This window comes from Neomonachus schauinslandi, chromosome 6, assembly GCF_002201575.2.
Source record: "Neomonachus schauinslandi chromosome 6, ASM220157v2, whole genome shotgun sequence".
NCBI lineage: Eukaryota > Metazoa > Chordata > Mammalia > Carnivora > Phocidae > Neomonachus > Neomonachus schauinslandi.
In genome coordinates this window covers 149,307,314-149,326,319 of record NC_058408.1, presented here as the reverse complement: position 1 = coordinate 149,326,319, position 19,006 = coordinate 149,307,314, and the positions used below count along the sequence as shown (strand labels likewise).

Genomic DNA, 19,006 nt, shown 5'->3' with positions numbered 1-19,006 from the left:
TTCAACTGCAAGATCTCTGAAGCGATTGTTTAAAGAAAACCAGCACAAGGTCAGACTTTTGAAACAAAGCACAGATGCTTCACAAAGAGTAAGTTCTGATTCAAAATTAACTAAACTGCTCTAATATATATATATATTATATATAATATATATATCTCAAAAGAAACTATAAATCAAACATGAAGGGCTCTGTGGATATTTATGACCAGAACTACTAGCAAATGCACATTAATGCTTTCAAATTAAAACCTCTGGAAGTCAGACTCTATGGAAGAGAACTAGTACAGCAGAAACATGGCAAGCCACAGAAAGCTCTGCTTTAGTGCAACGTACCCAGATCCCTATTCTCATTCTAGCTCAGTAGCCACTGCCACCATAATTCATTTTCATTAATTTTCAATAAATTATAGCTTAAGCTTTATCTGTCTTCCAGGAAAACAAGTTAATCAACTCAGCCTCAGCTCAGCCCTAAAAAGTTGTTTTCCTTATTAATAGCTATTCCTGGTGCCCTTTGGGGTGAGGGACTTGTTTGTCATCACGGTTACCGTTTTGCAACTTAGGACTGTAGAAAGAAAATGCAAGCTTTGCCCTGTTTGTAACATAACCAGGCAGTCCACGCACGAAATAATAATTACTATCTTCCCCAATTTTTACCTATGATGATTTTATATTATGGAAATATGATGATAAAACTCTAAAGAAAGAAGGCCTGTCCTAATAATAGTGTTTATCTCTGTGTCTGTCTCTGTCCAAGTCTGCATGTATTTCTGACAGTAATAATAATGGATATGCAATAATAATAATAGTATATTCCTGTTTCTTCATCAAGCATGGCTCTGTGTGGAGGCAAGTGAGCAGGGAGATGAGGCAGAGCCTTAGGGAGATGCAGAGAGGCACTGCTGGAGGTGAGGCAGAGGGCTGAGGCAGAAGCAAGAGACACCAGCTGGCTCCCAGAGACCCCTGCATGCTTGAAGCATCACACCAGCTGCCATGCACCTCCAATGGCCACCATTTTGTTTCACTTCAGAATGAAAACAAGCATTGCAAGCTTCCTTAAAAGCCAGAGCCTCCTGAGAATTATAGGATCACCACATTTGGGGAGCTACTAGGCTAATAAAATTTAATTTGTCAATACCACATAAAGCACCTGCATTCATTATTAATCAGGTGTTTGTTTCTCACTGAAACTCGTTCACCAGGACTGCTTCTGAGATAAAGAAATGACATTTCCCAGGGATGAGGAGGGGGCTGGTTGAGGTGTAGGCTGGGCCATTTATTTTAATATCTGGGTGTGGGAAGCAGAAGATGACTGACCTTTTCCACTTGTTGGGGAAATTTAAGATGGGATAATGTTAATACTTTGAGACAGATGTTCTCACCTGATCCAGCTGGAAACATCACAAAGCTGACTGTCCTATTTTCATTTCAGAAGCACAGGGTATGATGTCAGTTAACCCAGCAGGATACTCAGACACATTCTTTATTCATTCATTCATTCATTTATTCACTTATTCCCTCATTTTCTCACTCATTATTCAAAAAATATTTCTTGAGCATCCACTATACTTCACGCCCCAGTGCAAGCACTGAACGTTCATCAGGGAACAGACAGAAAAAAAATCTCTGCCCTCATGGTGCTGACATTGTCAGGGGGGAGACAGACTGAAAGCAAAATAATAACTTAAATGTATGGCACGTTCCATCTGATAAGTGTTGTGGAAAGGTTGAAAGCAGAGAAGGAGGTACGGCACTTTCTGAGTCACAAAAGAAACAGGTATTTATGATGGACACCTCAAGCCCTGCTCCACGGAAAGTGCTTGTGAGCTCAGTGCCAGGACTGGGAAGATAAATCTGTGGCCACCAAGATGCTCTCAGCCACATGGGACAAAAACACCTCATCACATCATTAGCATCCACCGAAAAATGGCTGCAAGAAAGCCACAGGCAGGGTGCTGGGAACCTGTCAGCAGATATGCTGAATTGCCTATGAGGGAACAGAGCATCTGGGCCAGAACAAGGATGTGCGTTTGAATGAGCACAGAAACTGTCCCCAGCAACAGTTCTACATCTCTACTCGGTCAGCACAGAAGCAGCTCCTTCATATTGGAAACATATGTCCTCTAGATGTTCAGTGTCTTGAGGGTAAGAACTATGTTTTATTCACCCAAGCAACTGCCCCCCAGGAAAAGGCCAAGCACCACGCTGGTGCTGAGGAAGCACTTGATGAGCTGTGACTATGCAAACAGGCTGAAGGCCAGCTAGTGGTCTGGTCTCATCTACGGCCAAACCCTTTAAGGTCTCTTAACTAGAAGATGAAACGGAAATAACCAGGATTAGGTTACTAGGATGTGTTTACTAAGATGACATGGGGCTTGCATGGGGAGATAGCTCTTCAAGGATTAACATCTCCATTCCTGGCTCTGAGAGAACAGGCTATGAAAACTTTGAGAACTTTACTCTGTGGAATTTAAGAAACAAAACAGACGATCATAGGGGAAGAGAGGAAAAAATAAAAGAAGACAAAATCAGAGAAGAAGACAAACCATAAGAGACTCTTAATCATAGGAAACAAACTGAGGGTTGCTGGAGGGGAGGTGGATGAAGGGATGGGGTAATTGGTTGACGGAATTAAGGAGGGCAGGTGATGGAATGAGCACTGGGTGTTACTGACCTCTACCTCTGAAACTAATAATACATTATATGTTAATTAATTTAAAAAATAAAGAGATCAACTTATACATACTTATTACCTTAAAAGTGTTTATAAATACTTATTCACTGTAATTTTGATTAACGGAGAAAACATTTAATCAGTTGAAAGTACAGAAAGGCAATATTTGTATATAAATAAATACCCCTATTTAAAAAATAAAAGGTATTTCAGAGCAGCAAGAAGGAAGGGAGGGAGGGAAAGAGAAAGAGAAAGGAAAGGAAAGGAAGAAAGAAATTAAGGTTAAGACAAACAGGAAGAACAAAGAACTACCTCAACCTATGAATGGGTTACGCTATAAAACATCATTTCTAAGTAATCTGACCACAACACACTTTCCAACAAGCCGAAATTATACATGGTGTTGGGATTCCCAGGCTCCAGTTTTTTTTCAGCTGTACTGCAACTCAACTAGAGAGTGCTACAAAATCTAACCATGAGCTTGGTAATAGGATATCCCTTCTCCATTCCAACGTCAAACTACAAAAATAGATCTCCCTTAGGGGAGTCAGCCAGGACAACTCTATTTTTTACACAAGGGATATTTGGAACATACACATTCATATTCAGGAGGATCACATGAGTGTGTGTGGAAAAGAAGAGTTTGATGTACTTCAATGTCAACGAGACCTCTTTTCTCCAAAAAGAAGCCCTAGATGAACAGAGGAAACCAGTAGTATAATAGGACTGGCCTTATTTAATATCTACAGGCAAGAGAGCAGGAGAAGAGAGAAACCAGGGTTATATAATAACTAAAAACTGATGGTTAAAATTCTCAAAACACAAATAATTTGGTGATTATGCCATATTCAAGATACTGAACAGAGAGCATGGACATGAGTCTTTCTGAGTTTTATTTAAATCAGGTTAAGAGCTGGTAAGTTTCACTGGAACTGAGATCAATCCAACCCTCATAGATCTGCTGAATCAAAGTCACCTTCCCAATCAATTTTGTTATTTGTCTTCCATTCATCATTCCATGTAGCCACAAACGTTTATTGCCACCTCTCCTGTGACTGGCATGCAGGCTGTTGGCTGAGCAAACAGGAAACTATGAAGGGTACCAAGACAATACCGAATGGCAGACTCTGTGGTAGAGGAAAGGTACTGGGAGCTGCCCAAAGGCACCTGGGGCTCAGCTGAATGTGCCATTCCTACAGAACCTAAGAAGGCTTCCAACTAGTCAGCCCTCTTAGCCTGGAGGCAGGGCGGAAACAGGAGTGCCACAAAGAGTGGGGATCACTTATTTTGCATTCTTTAAAACACCACCTCACTTTCTAAAAGACATAAAATGCTTAGCCACCTGGGCATCCCAGGCCACTGATGAACAGAGGACTGCACAGCCTAACACAGCAAGCCAGCCACTGGCTAACAGACAGCTCCTCTCGGCTTCTGGGGAAATGGGAACAGGTCATACCATTGCTAGTGGAAGCCAGCACTGCCTTCTATTGATCAACGGATGACCTTGGGAGTTTGTTAGGAAAATGGACTTTGCGTTCTTTTAACACACTTAAAAAGGATGCTCCTCCAATTCTGGCATTCAATAGCTTAGATGCAAATCACAGATACAGTTGAGTTTACACGGATATATAGGGAAAGTCTAAATTCACTTTTACTATGGAACAGCTAACAGATGAAGTAACTGTGCTTCCAGGGTATAATCTGGCAAATTCCTAGAGAGAACTCAGCCTTAGGAATAAGCCAAACCCACTGCCAGGGGTGGTCTTAAAACACAGTAGGGGGTTACTGAAAACAGCTGCCTTTGACTACTTTTTGAAGTTTAGTTTCTCCCAACAATAGTTGTGGTATCACTTTATGCCTCTAATTAAAGTCACTTTGAGGCTATTAAGTGAAAAAGCCCTTTAAGATGCTGACGTAAGTGATGGCTCAGTTATCATGAAGGGACAGCTGGAGCACAAACCTGGGCTAGAATGTGGTAGAAAAAACACTTCTTGGCACCCAGTGAGAAAGCCAAAAGAACAAGAAGGATCAAAATAAGAATAAATTAAACAAGTGCATAAAATTATCACCGAGAGTAGAGATCGTGCCATTTTCTTTTCTACAGCAACCACCCTCTCTAGCTAAGGGCCTAATACATACCTTTGAATTAACTCAAAGTGACCAATCCAATATCCTATGTGATGTACGTGTCTTGAAGACCACAATTAAAGGATCATACCCTGGGTTTAGCATCACCTAAGACACCATCTGCTTGCATGCCAGAAATTCTGAACTTGCTGAAAATCACCATGCCATTTAAAAGACCAGCAATTCAGCAACAGGGTCTCGTGCACTGTGTGCCAACTCGGAGCTCTGGGGGATAGGCCCACAGCACGCTGCATGCTAACGCACTTGTGACATTAGTTGAGAGGAGAATGTTTTTCTGAAGTCAAGAACCATCCGCAGTCACCCAGGAATGAAAGAAGAAAATTTTCGATTGGAAAATTAAGATCAAATGGAGAAAACTGTGTTGTGGTATGTGGCAGGAGGAACGGCAGAGTTAGAGTCAATACAATAATCCAGTGCTAGTAATTACTACTAAGTATCACAGGATTATTTTCTACTTGCCAACCATTCTTCTCTGAGATGCTTAGGACTTTGTTGGACTTTGCTTCTGATAACAGGCACAGTGAGAGGCATTTTTTTTTTCCCATTCCTGACCTTTTAACCAAACAATTAATTTTGGGGGCGGGGGCACTGGGAGGGGGTCAGAGTTCTTTGTCCTACCTCTCAGGCTTCATCTTTAAGGTCTCAGAGACACTGAGCAGCTTGGGTATGTGGCCAAGAAGAAAGGTTTCAGTGACCTTTCTATGACATTTCTCAGCACCCTTTCCTACCACCTAGGGCTCTGCTATCTTAGATCTCTCTGTGATGCAGTCTCGAGAAAGCAGATGCCGTCTGTCACTGCCACCCCTGCTCTTGGCCCCTGCCTCCCAGGACACAGCTCAGGCTGACACCGGCAGCCATCCTTCCTCCAGCATCCCCACGGCTTTGTTATAAAAGCTGCCACACAGGCTCTGCCATGGGCCTTACTTTGTTTATTGCTGTTGCTGTTGATTCTATTTTCCATTACCTCTTGTTGTTGATCTGCAACAGGAATGACGAAAGACTTGCAAAGCCCAAATTCATGACCATTTTTCTCCTTTTTATATAAGCATAAAAAAGTATATATTTGAAAATGATAACTAAAAATTGGAGCAGATTACTGCAGAAGCCTGAGGTAGCTAGAGAAACTGGTGAACTGCATCCAGAGTTAAACTTGAGAATTCTAGACCACTCCAGAAAGGAAGTCCCAGTGTTGTGTTTGAATGGGGGTGCCCCAACTAGAGTTCCACACTGTCTTCTATAAAGGACACTCATCTTGCTTTCTGTAAAGCAGAGCAAGTTCTTGTAAAGAAATCCACAAAGCAGAAGTGGAAATGGCTCTACACCTGGACTCCACCAGAACTACGTTGTAAAATTCACTTGTCCACATCCCTCTGCTTTAACAAATCTGGAGCAACCCTTCCCTCCTCCATGTGTTTTCACGACGTCCATGCTCTTTACATCCCTAATCATCTCATGACTCATGCCTAGTCTCCTTTAGCTTTCAGCGAAGCCCTCCATGACCGTAAGTGTCAAAAGGGCATCAAGCGAGGAGAGGCTCCAGATTCTGGAATGTTCCTCAGTTAGAACTGTGCTCTGGAGGGATGGGGGCAAGAGAATCAAGGGAACAGAAGAGAAAAAGTTCTCACAACTCAGCAGCTTGGTGCTGTCCTTGGTGCTGAATGTTAGGTTCTCTCCAAGTTTCATACATTGCTACGACCAGAAAATACTGGCAAATGGCAAATAACTGCAGTGGACAATAGTGAATGCAAAAAAGATCAGTGTATTAAAAAATCCTTATTTACAGTGAGCATGCTTATCACAAGGGTACAAAGGGGTTCCTATTGGGAAAAAAGGGGGGACCAGAGCTTTTCACAATGTATACTTTTCGTTTGCTTTTTGTACTTGGTTGGAATTTTCTCAGTAGATTTGTCTATTACTGAACTTCAATATGAGAACCAAAAGAGTAACTGTATTATTTGGTCACATTACTATTAACCAAATACTCAATGTACTGGGCACTGTGACAGGCATAGGATTATAAACCCATATAAGGTATAACTCCTCAAAACAAAAGGAAAGAGAGCTTTACAAAGATAGCAATTAACTTTCAAGATGGAAAACTTAATTTTTTTTTTTTTTTACATTCTTCCTCTGCAGCTTTTACATCAATAATCTAAGCTCTCTCTTCTCCAAACTTAAAATTGCACAAGACCTCTAGCCCTCCTGTCACTGGAGAAGCATCTGCTCCAGCAGTCCAAAGAGTCTGGATTGCTCCTCTTCACAGCAATGGTGATCTAGAAAGATAATCATTTCAAGTATTGGTTTTATGACTTGCTTCCAACTGAGAAGGAAAAATTAGGGAAATTCCATAACAGCACTTTGTGTTCCCTGTCCTATAGAAAGAATTTATCTGTTTCATCTATATTTAGAGAACACATTCATTTAGATGCTGTAACACAATTATTAATGTGACCATAAAATTATCAGTGAAGCCAAACCCTACAGCTTGAAAGCTCCAAGGACAATTAGATGGATTATCAAAGCAATAAGCACAATGGATTACATAGTTTAAGCCTTCTACTGAAAACACCCTCAGCCTTAATAAAATTTTTGCAGGCATACCTTGATTGACATTAGCTGCTGGAGGCAGCCTATGACTTAACTGCATGATACAAGGGCAACACTTTAAATTTTATCCACAAATTAATTTCTCATTGACCTCTACTTCTATAAACTGCCTTTATGGATTCCAAACACTTGAATCCTTTCAACAAAATAAAGGTCCTTAAAAAAACAAAATCTTAGAAACATACTGAGCGGTCACTCTAAGAAAAGTTCATGGCAATGAGATCCTGAAAATACTTCTCAGACACGGTGGAAACAGGACTGACCACCTGTTTTTCTTCTAAATTAGCTAAAAACCAATGACCACAAATACATCTCCATATAAAGTAGGCATGATGACTCATTTGCTTCTTATCAGTAGACATCAGCCAAACCATACTGTATCTCAGTGAATTAGGTTGTGTTGTAAATAAAAGAAGCAAGAGAAAAGAAACTGGATGAAAGTGATGTTGGAGGCGTGGGTGAGAGTAAGTCAAGAAGTGTTTTCCACGTCACTCTTTCATCCAAAAATAAGAAAAAGTCTAGAGTGGTTTTCCATTTAATTTAAAATAATGTCCAAAGTGTTTCCTATTTTACATGATCTGATCTCATCTCCTCCCCAACTCCTGTATGCAACATCTGTTCTAGCCACACTGGCCATTTTTTTCCTGACATGCAAACATGCCAACGTCATTCCCACTGTAGGATGTTCACATGTGATGGTCCCCCTGCTTGCACCACTCAACCCTGGATCTTCAGATGACTCATTTCTTTTTTTTTATTTATCATCAAGGTCCCACTTCAGAATCTGTGTCCTCAGTGTGCTAGCTAAAGCCACCTCTTCACAACCTTTCCTTAACACGCGTCATCAAAACTCATCCATGCATCTGTCCATCCATCCATCCATGTGTTTATGTATTCCTTGCCTGCCTCTGCCACTCTACTGCAAGCTCTGTGAGGACAAAGACTCTGTCTTATCCAAAAATGTCTCCTCGGTAGCCAAATAATGCCCAACATTTAATAGGCACTTAATAACTATTTGCTTACTGACTGTAACAGTTAAAAAAAAAAAAGTGTGTGGTTTTTAGAAGGGGATAAGAATAGAGTCTTTTCAGAAAATGCTTTTAAAAAGCAATTTCTAACTGAAAAATGCCAAGGTCCTGGAAGAGAGCCCTCTAGTACATTTCTGGTACCTGAAGCCCTTGTCCTATCATTGCTGGATTCATTGACTATCCCAAGCTGCCAATTACACATACTGCAGAATACCAGTCCCAAGGTAGAAGGAAGGCATCACAGAGAATCAGAAGCCTGGGGTCTAATAATGAGATCCTGGATGCGAAATGTTACTGTATGCTCCTCTTTAAAATGAGGATACCATAATTAATTTGAGGGCTCAAGGATCTAATGTGAGACACTTGGAACTCTACGATATTGGGCAAGTAAGGGGTGTTGGTGTTGATGAGGCTTGATCGAGATTTTACCTAGGGTCTAAGACTGGAAGGTTCTACAAGCTTGGAATTAATATTTCCTCAGAACCCAGAAAGAGTGCCCCTCAGATAAGGGCTAAGAAATGTCCCTGATTTTGCCTGCTTTCTTTTAAAAGCCTCACCTTTGGAATGTGACTAACTCCTATAAACAGCCGCCCTGGTTGGTGGTTAGCACATGCTCGTGCAACAAAAAAGCAGAACAGTACCTCATCTGCAACCCAATCTAAGAGTGTGACAACACATTCCACACCAGCCATGTCACTGCTAGGACATGGGCTCAAGTGTTGTGCATAATACTGTACAAAATGACCTCAATCAGAAATGAGCTTAGGGCAAGCTCTAGTAGAATATGCCGAATAGAGAAAGTCCCTTTATATATACATCAGGCATGGAAGAATAGAGAAGGTCGATGTCTTGACACAGGGGTACCCTGGAATGGGTCTGACCGATCTGGAGCCAGGTGGGAGGTTCATGAGGAATGTACTCTTGGGGTCGGTCTGTCAACAAGAGGAAAAGTCTAAGTAAGAAAGTGGCCATGTCCGGTGAATAAAAAGGGGAGGTTGTGATACACAGGCTCTTGACTATTCCTCTCTACTGACTAAGCTGAGGGGAGAGTAAAACAGCAAACATGCATATCCAAAGGAGCCCAATACAGAAAGTGATGGTGGACAAAGGTCAACACACATGCCGCCACACAACGATTCCAGGCCTAGCCCAAATACATTGAGGTCACAGGCAATGATCAGCAGCACTTTAGGGCAGAATATGGTCACTTGATTAATAGGTAAAATACACAGAATTCAAAGGGCAAGTCCCGAGTTTACCAAAGCTCACTGAGACAACGTGACATTGAGTAGGAAATCTTTTTGTCAAATGTTCATGTAACACAAAATATAATGAGGAAAACAATAGTTATTTTCAATTCGAAATCCACAATGCATACAAGAGTTTACACAGCGAAGGTGATAAAAATATTGACTATCGATGTTGACGGAAAACCTTCTGTGCACACTATTACTATGTTGTGTGATTATATAAATGTAAGTTTAGCCCCTAAGTGTACATAAACCAATTCAGATGGAAGCTTTTCTTCTGCCACAAATTTAACAGACTGTGGTCATCATGTTTGCCCCTGGGTATAAAGGAATATTTGGAAAAACTATACCTGGCTGTTAAAAATATCAGAGAAGGAAGCTCAGCTGAAGTCGTTAGAAGAAACAGCATGAAAGCACCCTTAGTGCTAATTTCTTGAGGCGACCGGGCCAAGAAATAGTCAAGGCCTGGTCAAGAAAACCCTGCTTATCGACCTTTTATTCAACCTTCCACAGTACGCTCCAAAAAATACTCTAAGGTTATTTTTTTTAAAGAGGAAGAGAGTTACCAACCTTGCCATCTACCCCACCATAAAAACAAAACTGTGTGGCCTCATAGGGCTGACAGAATAGGCAGAAAAGGTCAGCGGATGGCATGACAGCAACACTAGGAGACTCTTCCACAAGGCTGAGCAAATTGTTTTCTCTCTAGAGCCAGAGAATATATTCTGGAATCTGGAAACCAATAAGCAAAATGGAAGATACTTAAGAAAAAATGTTCACTATTTTTTTTACTCTCAAAATCTTTATGGACACTGTAATTTAAATGTCCTTAATTTACACAGTTTCCAAATATTATTATTCTTTCTCCCCTTTTTCCTCAACCATTTAAAATATAAAACCCGATCTTAGATTGCTGGACAAAATCAGACCAGGGATGGGAGTCAGCCCGGGAACTGTAGTTTGCAGACTTGTACTCCAGCAAGCCAAGAGGTTGTGGGGCAGAGTTAAGCCACAGAGTCAGCATATCTGGCATTGCATTTCCCTCCACGTTTCTTTAAAACACCATAAACCTAAAGCTGCACTGAAACATCTCCAATTCCCTTTTAGCAAAATTAGATTATCTACTTCATCCAGTAGCTTATATTCACATTCTGGATTTATTTTAACTATCATCTTAGCTGTGGACGTTGCATTGGTTTTGTATGATAAATACAGACAGGAGCCAAATGGGAAACACACAAGAATCAGTTTGCATTACCATGACGAGCAATGGCATTGGGAAAGCATCTGATGTGAGGTGTCTGCTCTGTAATAGCCAGCAACCACCAGCCACCACTTGTAATGCTCTCCTGTTCTTATCTTGTAGGCTTTCATATCGGACTGGGCAAGACACAGCTAATTGTGACACATGCAGGAACAGTGCATGTATTATCTATAGGTATGTTAACCTCCTCCTCCCACTTTTCTATTATGAGTGACAAATGATGTTTACCCACGAATGCAAGAATCATCGGGGGCCATGCTGGGATGATTATATCAGACACAAAGTAAAGGGCCTTATTTGACCATAATTCTAAGCTCCTTCTAAATACTCAACCAGGTGTATGATCCCAGGGTGAGGGAGAGCTTGAGCTCATTTATCTTGCAAATGCATCTTAGTGTTTTCAAAAACTGGTATAAGTTTGATGGCTTGCTCCCTGAGAATCGCTAGTGATGAGCACTGTACTATGTGTTCAGGAAAAGCTCTGAAAGCTAAGCCCTTCAGATGGTATAGAATCAAAGACGGCAAACCACACTCGAGGTGCTAGGAATACCACAGAAGAACCCAGGCTGCTTGCACCAAATACGAAATTTATACAAAGATTGTGGCACTGGCATCCCTTGGGACATAATCCCCTGTCTAGAATCCGTACCGCTGTTCATCATGTTTTTTTAATTTAAAGTTTGTTTAGATTATTCACATCAACAAGAATACAGCAGAAACTTTCAACAGGGAAAAACCATATTAGGCTTCTCTCGGAAAGGTAGAATTTTCAGACATGGTCACAATCTGCAGGGAGGTTACTGTCTGTTTTCTTTTCGGAAATGCAATTTTCACAAACAAGATATGTGAGCAGTAAGAGATGTTATGATTTAGTTCATTGTTGAAAGTTAAGCCTGAAGGACAATTTTAGCGGACTTGCCAAATTATCAAAAACTATTCTCGCTGCATAGTTATGTATCTAGACGTGTGTACAAGAACTTCCATCTCTTCCTGTCCCCCACGAATACACCTTCTAAAAAGATCTTCAAAGTCACCACCCTCTCATCAAAAAGATGGAGACAGGGAGATCGTGTAAATGTCTTCAATGTAGCAAAAAGCTTAAAGCCACACCTTGGGCCCATCACCCATCTCCAGCCGAAGCGGAACATCCCACATGGGACTCAGACTCTTTAAAAGCAGAGTTGGGTCACTTGGTGACCTTCTCTGGGGCCAGGCAGAAGAACCCAAAGGCAGACATGAGCACCAGGTATCACCCTAGCACATTCCTTACTGCAGAAGTCCACAAAGAGCAATTTTGCCTCCAAGGGGACATCTGGCAAGGTCTGGAGGGAGACATTTTCAGCTGTCACAATGAAGGAGGTGCCATGGGCATTGAGTAGGTAGAGGCCAGGGATGCTGCTAACGTCCTATAAAGCAGAGGACAGCCCCGCAACAAGAATTCATCAAGGCTGGCAAAGCCTGCCCAGCTGGAACCATCCCCAAGTTAAGGACTGTAAAAGGCACACACCAGCTGCTAAGGCCTCCTGGCAGTACGCAGGGGGCCTGGACCCCACAGCAGCCCTGGGCCAGCATGCCAAGCCGCCTGACCGTCCTCCCACTTCTAATAAAGAAGAGGTGAAAAGCAAGCACCCAGGCAAATTTTGTCAGAACTCCCACAAATTGCAAATTACCTCCTCAGAGACAGCTCCCTATCAGAGAAGCTTGGTTAGAGGGAATATTCTCACTACATTCATGTTGTGGAAGAGAATTTAGAGTCAACAGTGAAGGGATATAACTCTGACATAGAGTAACCTTCGCTAATATTAGTCATTAGGAAAAGAAGTGGGGAATGTAAAGCGCCTGGCATCTACCCTCACCTTTTAGCTTTTGTTACTTTGGGAGCTGTGGCTCACCCAGTCTTTTAAGGCGACAGAGCAGAAGTGAGCAAAGATCTTCAGAGAAGGCTCAGAGTGAGCTTGATGAGCACAAACCCATTTAACATTTTGTGGGTGACTGGAAAAAGAATTTATTAAGGCACTCTCCAGTGTAACTGAAGTAATTTAAGTAAATTTAGCTCTAAATCCAGAAGTAACTTACACTAAAAGTGATATTAAAAGTGATTTAACAAGCCCAGGAAGGACAGAAATTTGTCTTTTTCAGGAATTAGCATTGAGTGGTTGCTATTTAGAATTGGCTCAACCAACATTCTGCATGAATCCCAATACACCAGCTACTGGCCCACTTTCTCAAAGAATTTTGTCTCAGAACCACAGGAAATTGCCCAAACTGAGCAGAGACTGACCAGTGAGAAGGACCGGGCCACTGGGATCCCTCTGGTTGCCTCCTACAAAATGGAGGGAAATGCACATCCACTCACAGAGACCTTGTCATCAGAGAGGCGACCCCAGGGACTGCTCCGTGCATCCTCAAGAGCTGCAGGTCAGGACCCTCCAGGGCCAGGCACTCCCCGTACCAGTCCTCCCTCTAAATGAGCCAAGCATCCCTGGAGAGGTGGTGCTAGAAAAACTGGACTGTTCGATCTGTTTTTCGGGAAAGTATTTTATTTTATTTTATTTTATTTTATTTTTTAAAGATTTTATTTATTTATTTGAGACAGAGAGAATGAGAGACAGAGAGCACGAGAGGGAGGAGGGTCAGAGGGAGAAGCAGACTCCCTGCCGAGCAGGGAGCCCGACGCGGGACTCGATCCCGGGACTCCAGGACCATGACCTGAGCCGAAGGCAGTCGCTTAACCGACTGAACCACCCAGGCGCCCCGTCGGGAAAGTATTTTAAACTCTCTCCCTTCGGAGGGACGACAACGCCAATTCCCCAACCCCCAAACCTGTGCGGCAAACAGGAGTTATCTTAGAAGGGCTTACACGAGCAACATTTCAGCTGGACTCCCACTCTCTCTAGACTTCGAGGCGTTAAGAAGGATCTCGGTATCACTACCTAGTTGAACACACACAGTGCATCAGGCTCCGTTCCCAATTCTCCTATCACTTTACGTTAGAAATCATGAAAATTTAACTGTTACTAACTTGCAGAAGGTTACAGGTCAACAATAAAATGCAACACTCTGTACCCTGGTTATTGACGCTGGACCGGGGTTTTCTGAGCTCCTCCGTGGATGCTAAGACAGGTGAAAGCTCACATCTAGTCAGCTAACTAAAAAACCAGTCAAAAGGGAACTCAGACAATTAACCTGTTAACTGAATCTGAATCATAGAAATTGAAATCTTCCATGTAGCTGACTTAAAGTTATGCCAGGCTTTTGAGGGGCAGCCCTGATGTTTTCTGTGACTGTGGGCACCATGCTCGAGTTCCAAGTGATTTTCCATGAACTGCCTTGTGAGGGAATCTGAGTTCAGAACACAGTTCTAGATCCTGATTTGCCTCTACCTTTTTCACACTTGATATCTGGCCACACCCTACTCTGTCCAAAGCCTGTAACTCACAGAAAGAATTCTCTCTTGCCTGAGTTCTATTACGTTGGTTTACGCAGCATTCAAAAAAATCACATCATTTCAATGATGGGTACAAATGGCATGAACAGATCCCAACACAATATCCTCTTGGGGAGCATACAGCTGCAGAATAAGGACAGAAGGTTGTGGGTCAGCCACAGAGAAACTTGTTCACCAGGAGCAATGGCCTGTGTGGGCATCGGTTACGTCATGGGGGAAGCACATGGTGGCTAACCCAGGACAGCCAGTAAGGGGGCTCCCGTCATACTGTCTGAAAACCAAAGACTAACAGAACAGGACAAAAGGATACTGGTCTGACTCTTGGAAGACTTGCATCTCTCTGAGTCTGCCCCCATGGCTGGCCGTTGTTGACACACCTAGATCCATAACTTACCCCATGTCAGGGTTCCCTTTCGTCAAAAGAGAAAGGACAGCAAGGGGGAATTCAGCCAGGTGATTTCTCAGTTTCCGGTCAGCCCTAGGATTTAATCCTCAAATGCCAAATGCTTCACGAAGAATAGAGGTTTCTTTGATAGAAAAGCATTCAGAACTCATTAGTCCTTTTGCAGAAGAAATCACCTGTTTGGGGGACCTGCAGCAGTGTACGTGGGCAGCCCCAGCATCTCAGAAGCAAGCCAAAGGAAGTGTCCAGATTTCAGAGGCTTTATGACTTAGGTCCATTTCTTCTCACCGAGGAAACATGCAAGCAAGTCCTCCTTTAATTCCCGCACAAAGCTCTACAGAGGGAGGGTCCCGTCACCAAGGGCAAGTTAGCTCAAGGTCATGATCCTTGCAGTTGGTTCCAAGGGTGGCTCTGGCACCCACGCTCTTGGATAGCAGAGGCTGCATCCTAGACTTCAGGACTATTCCTAGGAGTCCCCATACCACCCTCTCAGCCACTATTCTTGGTCTTTCCCATGGGATGCCTCGAGTACCTCGAGACTGAACAGGTTAAAGGAGTCCCCAAATCAAGAAATTTTTAAATCCCAAAATACTGTGGGCATCGCAGAAACTGGGAGCACACAAGGGGCCATCACAGCTGCCGTATCGACACGTTGCAATTCGTCATACCTGTTCGCTGGCAGGCAGAGAGCCCCTGGAGGTCAATGAATCTGACCCCGCCTGTCTTGCATGTACACACTGCTTTTCACTCCAAACCCAAATACCCTCTCTGAGCAGCATAAGAATCCACTGTATTTCCAGTAACCCTTAGCCCAGGGAGATGCCAAGGTGCCATGTTCAAGACCCGGCTGCCGGCAGTTTTAACAGCACGGTCCTGTGATAAATAGGTCATTGCTACAGGGAGCAGTACCTGTTTCTCCATAAAATGTAAGTCTGTTGTGGAAATATGCAGGACTTGGAAGAAACCTCAAAAGGACAAAAGGTCTTGAAGCAATTTCAGGGAAAAAGACTGCCAGTACCACAAGCCAGAGGTCGGCAACATCAGCCTGCCAGAGCCAGGCGCCCCAGAGGTTGGGGCCGTACCCCACTCTCTCTCTTTGGCGGGGTGTCCACTACACCTCCAACGTCACGTGGGGCAGCAGGAAGGGATCAGATAGGGCCCTTCCAGCTCTGAAAGCTCGCTGACTCTCAGTTACAAGTGATTCACTACAGGAGCGAGGCTGAGCGTCCACAGAAAGTAGACACGGAGGGAAGAGTGAGGACAGGCACAAGGCATTTCTCAACCAAGTACCATCGGTTCCTGCATCGGCAAATTGATTTATGCAGAGCCGAACGACTGTTCCTGGGCAGCGAATCGATTGCCCTGCTCCCTCGTCCACTGAAACCGCAAACATCAAAAGTAGTATTTCCCATAACTGGGAATTCTGAGGTGGTTGACATGATTACATTTTTTCCTAAGATAACATCCCTTACATTGTGATCTGGACCAATTGTGAAATTCTAATTAAAGACCATCTCAGCATGAAAAAAGATTAAAAGAGATACAAGTTTCAGTTTTCGCTAGTAAAACTTTTCTGGCTAATCATCCATATTTCCTGTCACAATATGCTGTAATTATTTCAGACAATGTTTTAAGGATAAATTACTAATATAATCTTTGCTCATAAGCAGTTCAAATCCTTTGTACCCAACCTATCTTGGTTAATTCTCTTGTCAGACGAATCTGATGAGTCACACTACTGATGATTCACCTTTTGTTCAGATTGTGTTTCAGAAAGGAACAATGAAATACACCATTTCCCTCCTTTACTGAAATGGTTAATTTGTAAAATACCACCAACAAAATGGCATGAATTCAGATTTGTACATTTTTATGAAAATAGCATGTGCCAGCCTTCATTCAAAGGCTTGTGGGAATGAAAGCAAGATTTGAAAGGCAATAGTGATGCTGATTCACATTCATTAAATAGAATCTTTACCAGAATTTAGAACTCTCCTCTAAGTGTTCTAATTTCCACCATTAGAAGACCTGAGGCTGCTGTGCCCCCCAGAAGGACACCGCCCACACCTGACCCATTTCCACACATCAAGGCCCACCACACAGCTGGCCTCCAGGGACACTCATTATGTGGTGGACCAGGAAGGGGGCAGGAATCTGGATGGACAGGAATGCTGAGGGTCTGCTTTGTTTTCAGCACCACTGAGGGAGGGATCTTGCAGAAGGCCATGTTGACTATGTCCTGTTTTTGTCATCTGATATGATCCACTGATGGCCAAGTATGGGCAGGACTTCAAACAACCATTTTGATGAAATACCCAAGCCGTTTCCATGTGGTGCTTACATGCATTTCTGCAGCAAGCATTTTCAGTGGGACTCCTGGGAAGTAACAGGCTCCCTCCTCCCCCCACTCACTGGGAGACGGGCAGGAGTCTGTAATCTAGCTGAAGATAACCCCACGTGCACCCCCTAACCTTAGACTCTGCAACAACAGAGCTCTGACAAAGGGGAACCTTCTGTTGGATAGGTGTATGCCACAGACACAAGGACCAAAGACAGATAAGGAGAAGCTGAAGGAAGCAGAGATGCTTGACCTGCGAGGGGGCCGACTCACAGGAGGCGGGATCATCTTGGAAAGACAGCATGCTGGGGAGGGTTCAGATGTGTGCTCTAGAGCCGACCCCCAGGCTAGAGAGTCAGGAACCACGGGCAGGAACTAGGGACAGAAACAGCCAGAGCTTCTCCAAAGGTGGAAGGGAATGCCTCCCTGCACGTGTACACTCATCTTTACAGCAGGTGGGAACTTTCTAGTACCTCGCAATCTCTGACTGCTCATCCAGTAGGAAGTTCCTAAATTCGCACATTCGTTTCCAAAATGACTGGAGGATTTCGGGGAAGATAAGCCAATGACCCTTCTATGAGATGGAAGGAGGAATTCACAGAATCAATGGGTGGCATTTTCTCAAATCATCCTTGGTAATTCACTGCATTGCCAATAAGAGCACAAAATATAAGGACGCAAAGACTCCAGATAAAACGGTGTGTGGAAATTTTAGCGATTCTGGTATACTACACTAACTGCAAAGAGCTGGAGAGGGTGACGCAGGATCAGGAGAGCCACCAGCATTGAAAGACTCACGACTAATGAAGTCTTATTGTTAAGAGAGGTAATTGCATTTGTATGCAGAAATGGTGCCAAGTCTAGCCTGTCCAGAGCCCGCTTGGAGTGGGATCTCTGCAGCCTTTGTCATATAGTGATTATCTCTTAGTGGAAGTGCTCTTTCCAGTCCTGCTCTAATTACCGCCACTTGTGCATATTAAGTTCTTCAACAACATGAACTGATGTGGAGGAAATTAGCCTTTTGTCTAATATTTAGCGCTCTGTTCTTAGTATTTACGGTGAATGATGGGTTGGGAGGGGGAGGAAGATGACAGAAAGGAGTCCCAGGATGATACCTTACATAGTGAATCTGGCATAAGGAAGCATTTTTTTAATAAAGTAAATTAAAAGTCAGAACAAAAGATTTAACAGACCTCAGAATTCTCCTTGAAAATTCCCAAAGCCAACAATCCAAGTTTTTTCTATTCTATAAGAATTTTAAATATATATTATTTATTTTTCCCCAGTATATAAGGATTTAGGCTTTTATAATAGTAATACCTTAGTTCTAACATGTAACTCTGATACGTGTTAGATGCTGGAAAACTAAAAACTGATTATTCATCTCAACATATTGTTTGTAAAGCAATTAGTTAAAACATACTTAGCAGAGAAAGGTTGATTACACTGATGACCCTCCTCTTAACAACCCTCCCTTTTGCTTATGCCCAAAGGTAATAGTTAAGCAGGCATTCACCGATGTCCAAAACCACTGAGACGAGGCTGTTCTGTCAATATCAAGAGAGAATGGATGTGATTCATTTTTACATGAATACAGATTTTCTTTTCAGGGGCCAGATGCAGGACTCGGTCCCTATCACAATGCCCTGAGTTAGATCATTTGAAATTCCACAGGGAACGTGGTGACTAGAGAAGGTGGTGGTTGCTAGGGCCACATGAAGGACTCTCCTGTCTGCCATTTTAAAAGAGCTCCTCCTTTTTTTTTTTTTTAAGATTCTATTTATTTGAGAGAAAGCGAGAGAGAGCGTGTGCAAGCGCACGAGTAGCGGGGAGGGGCAAAGGCAGAGGG

At 42.9% G+C, this 19,006-nt stretch overlaps 2 protein-coding genes across 2 annotated transcripts in view; one reads left to right on the top strand and one right to left on the bottom strand.

Moving 5' to 3' along the window:
- The window catches only part of DOCK1 (dedicator of cytokinesis 1), a 428,835-nt gene that overhangs the window by 262,544 nt on the left and 147,285 nt on the right, over positions 1-19,006 (bottom strand). The gene's annotated exons all lie outside the window — the stretch shown is intronic.
- Positions 1-19,006, top strand: part of INSYN2A (inhibitory synaptic factor 2A) — a 37,349-nt gene that overhangs the window by 10,242 nt on the left and 8,101 nt on the right. The window contains exon 2 of the mRNA XM_021703875.1: positions 11,071-11,142. Coding sequence (XP_021559550.1) covers positions 11,071-11,142 — 72 coding nt within the window. The remainder of the gene's footprint in view (positions 1-11,070; positions 11,143-19,006) is intronic.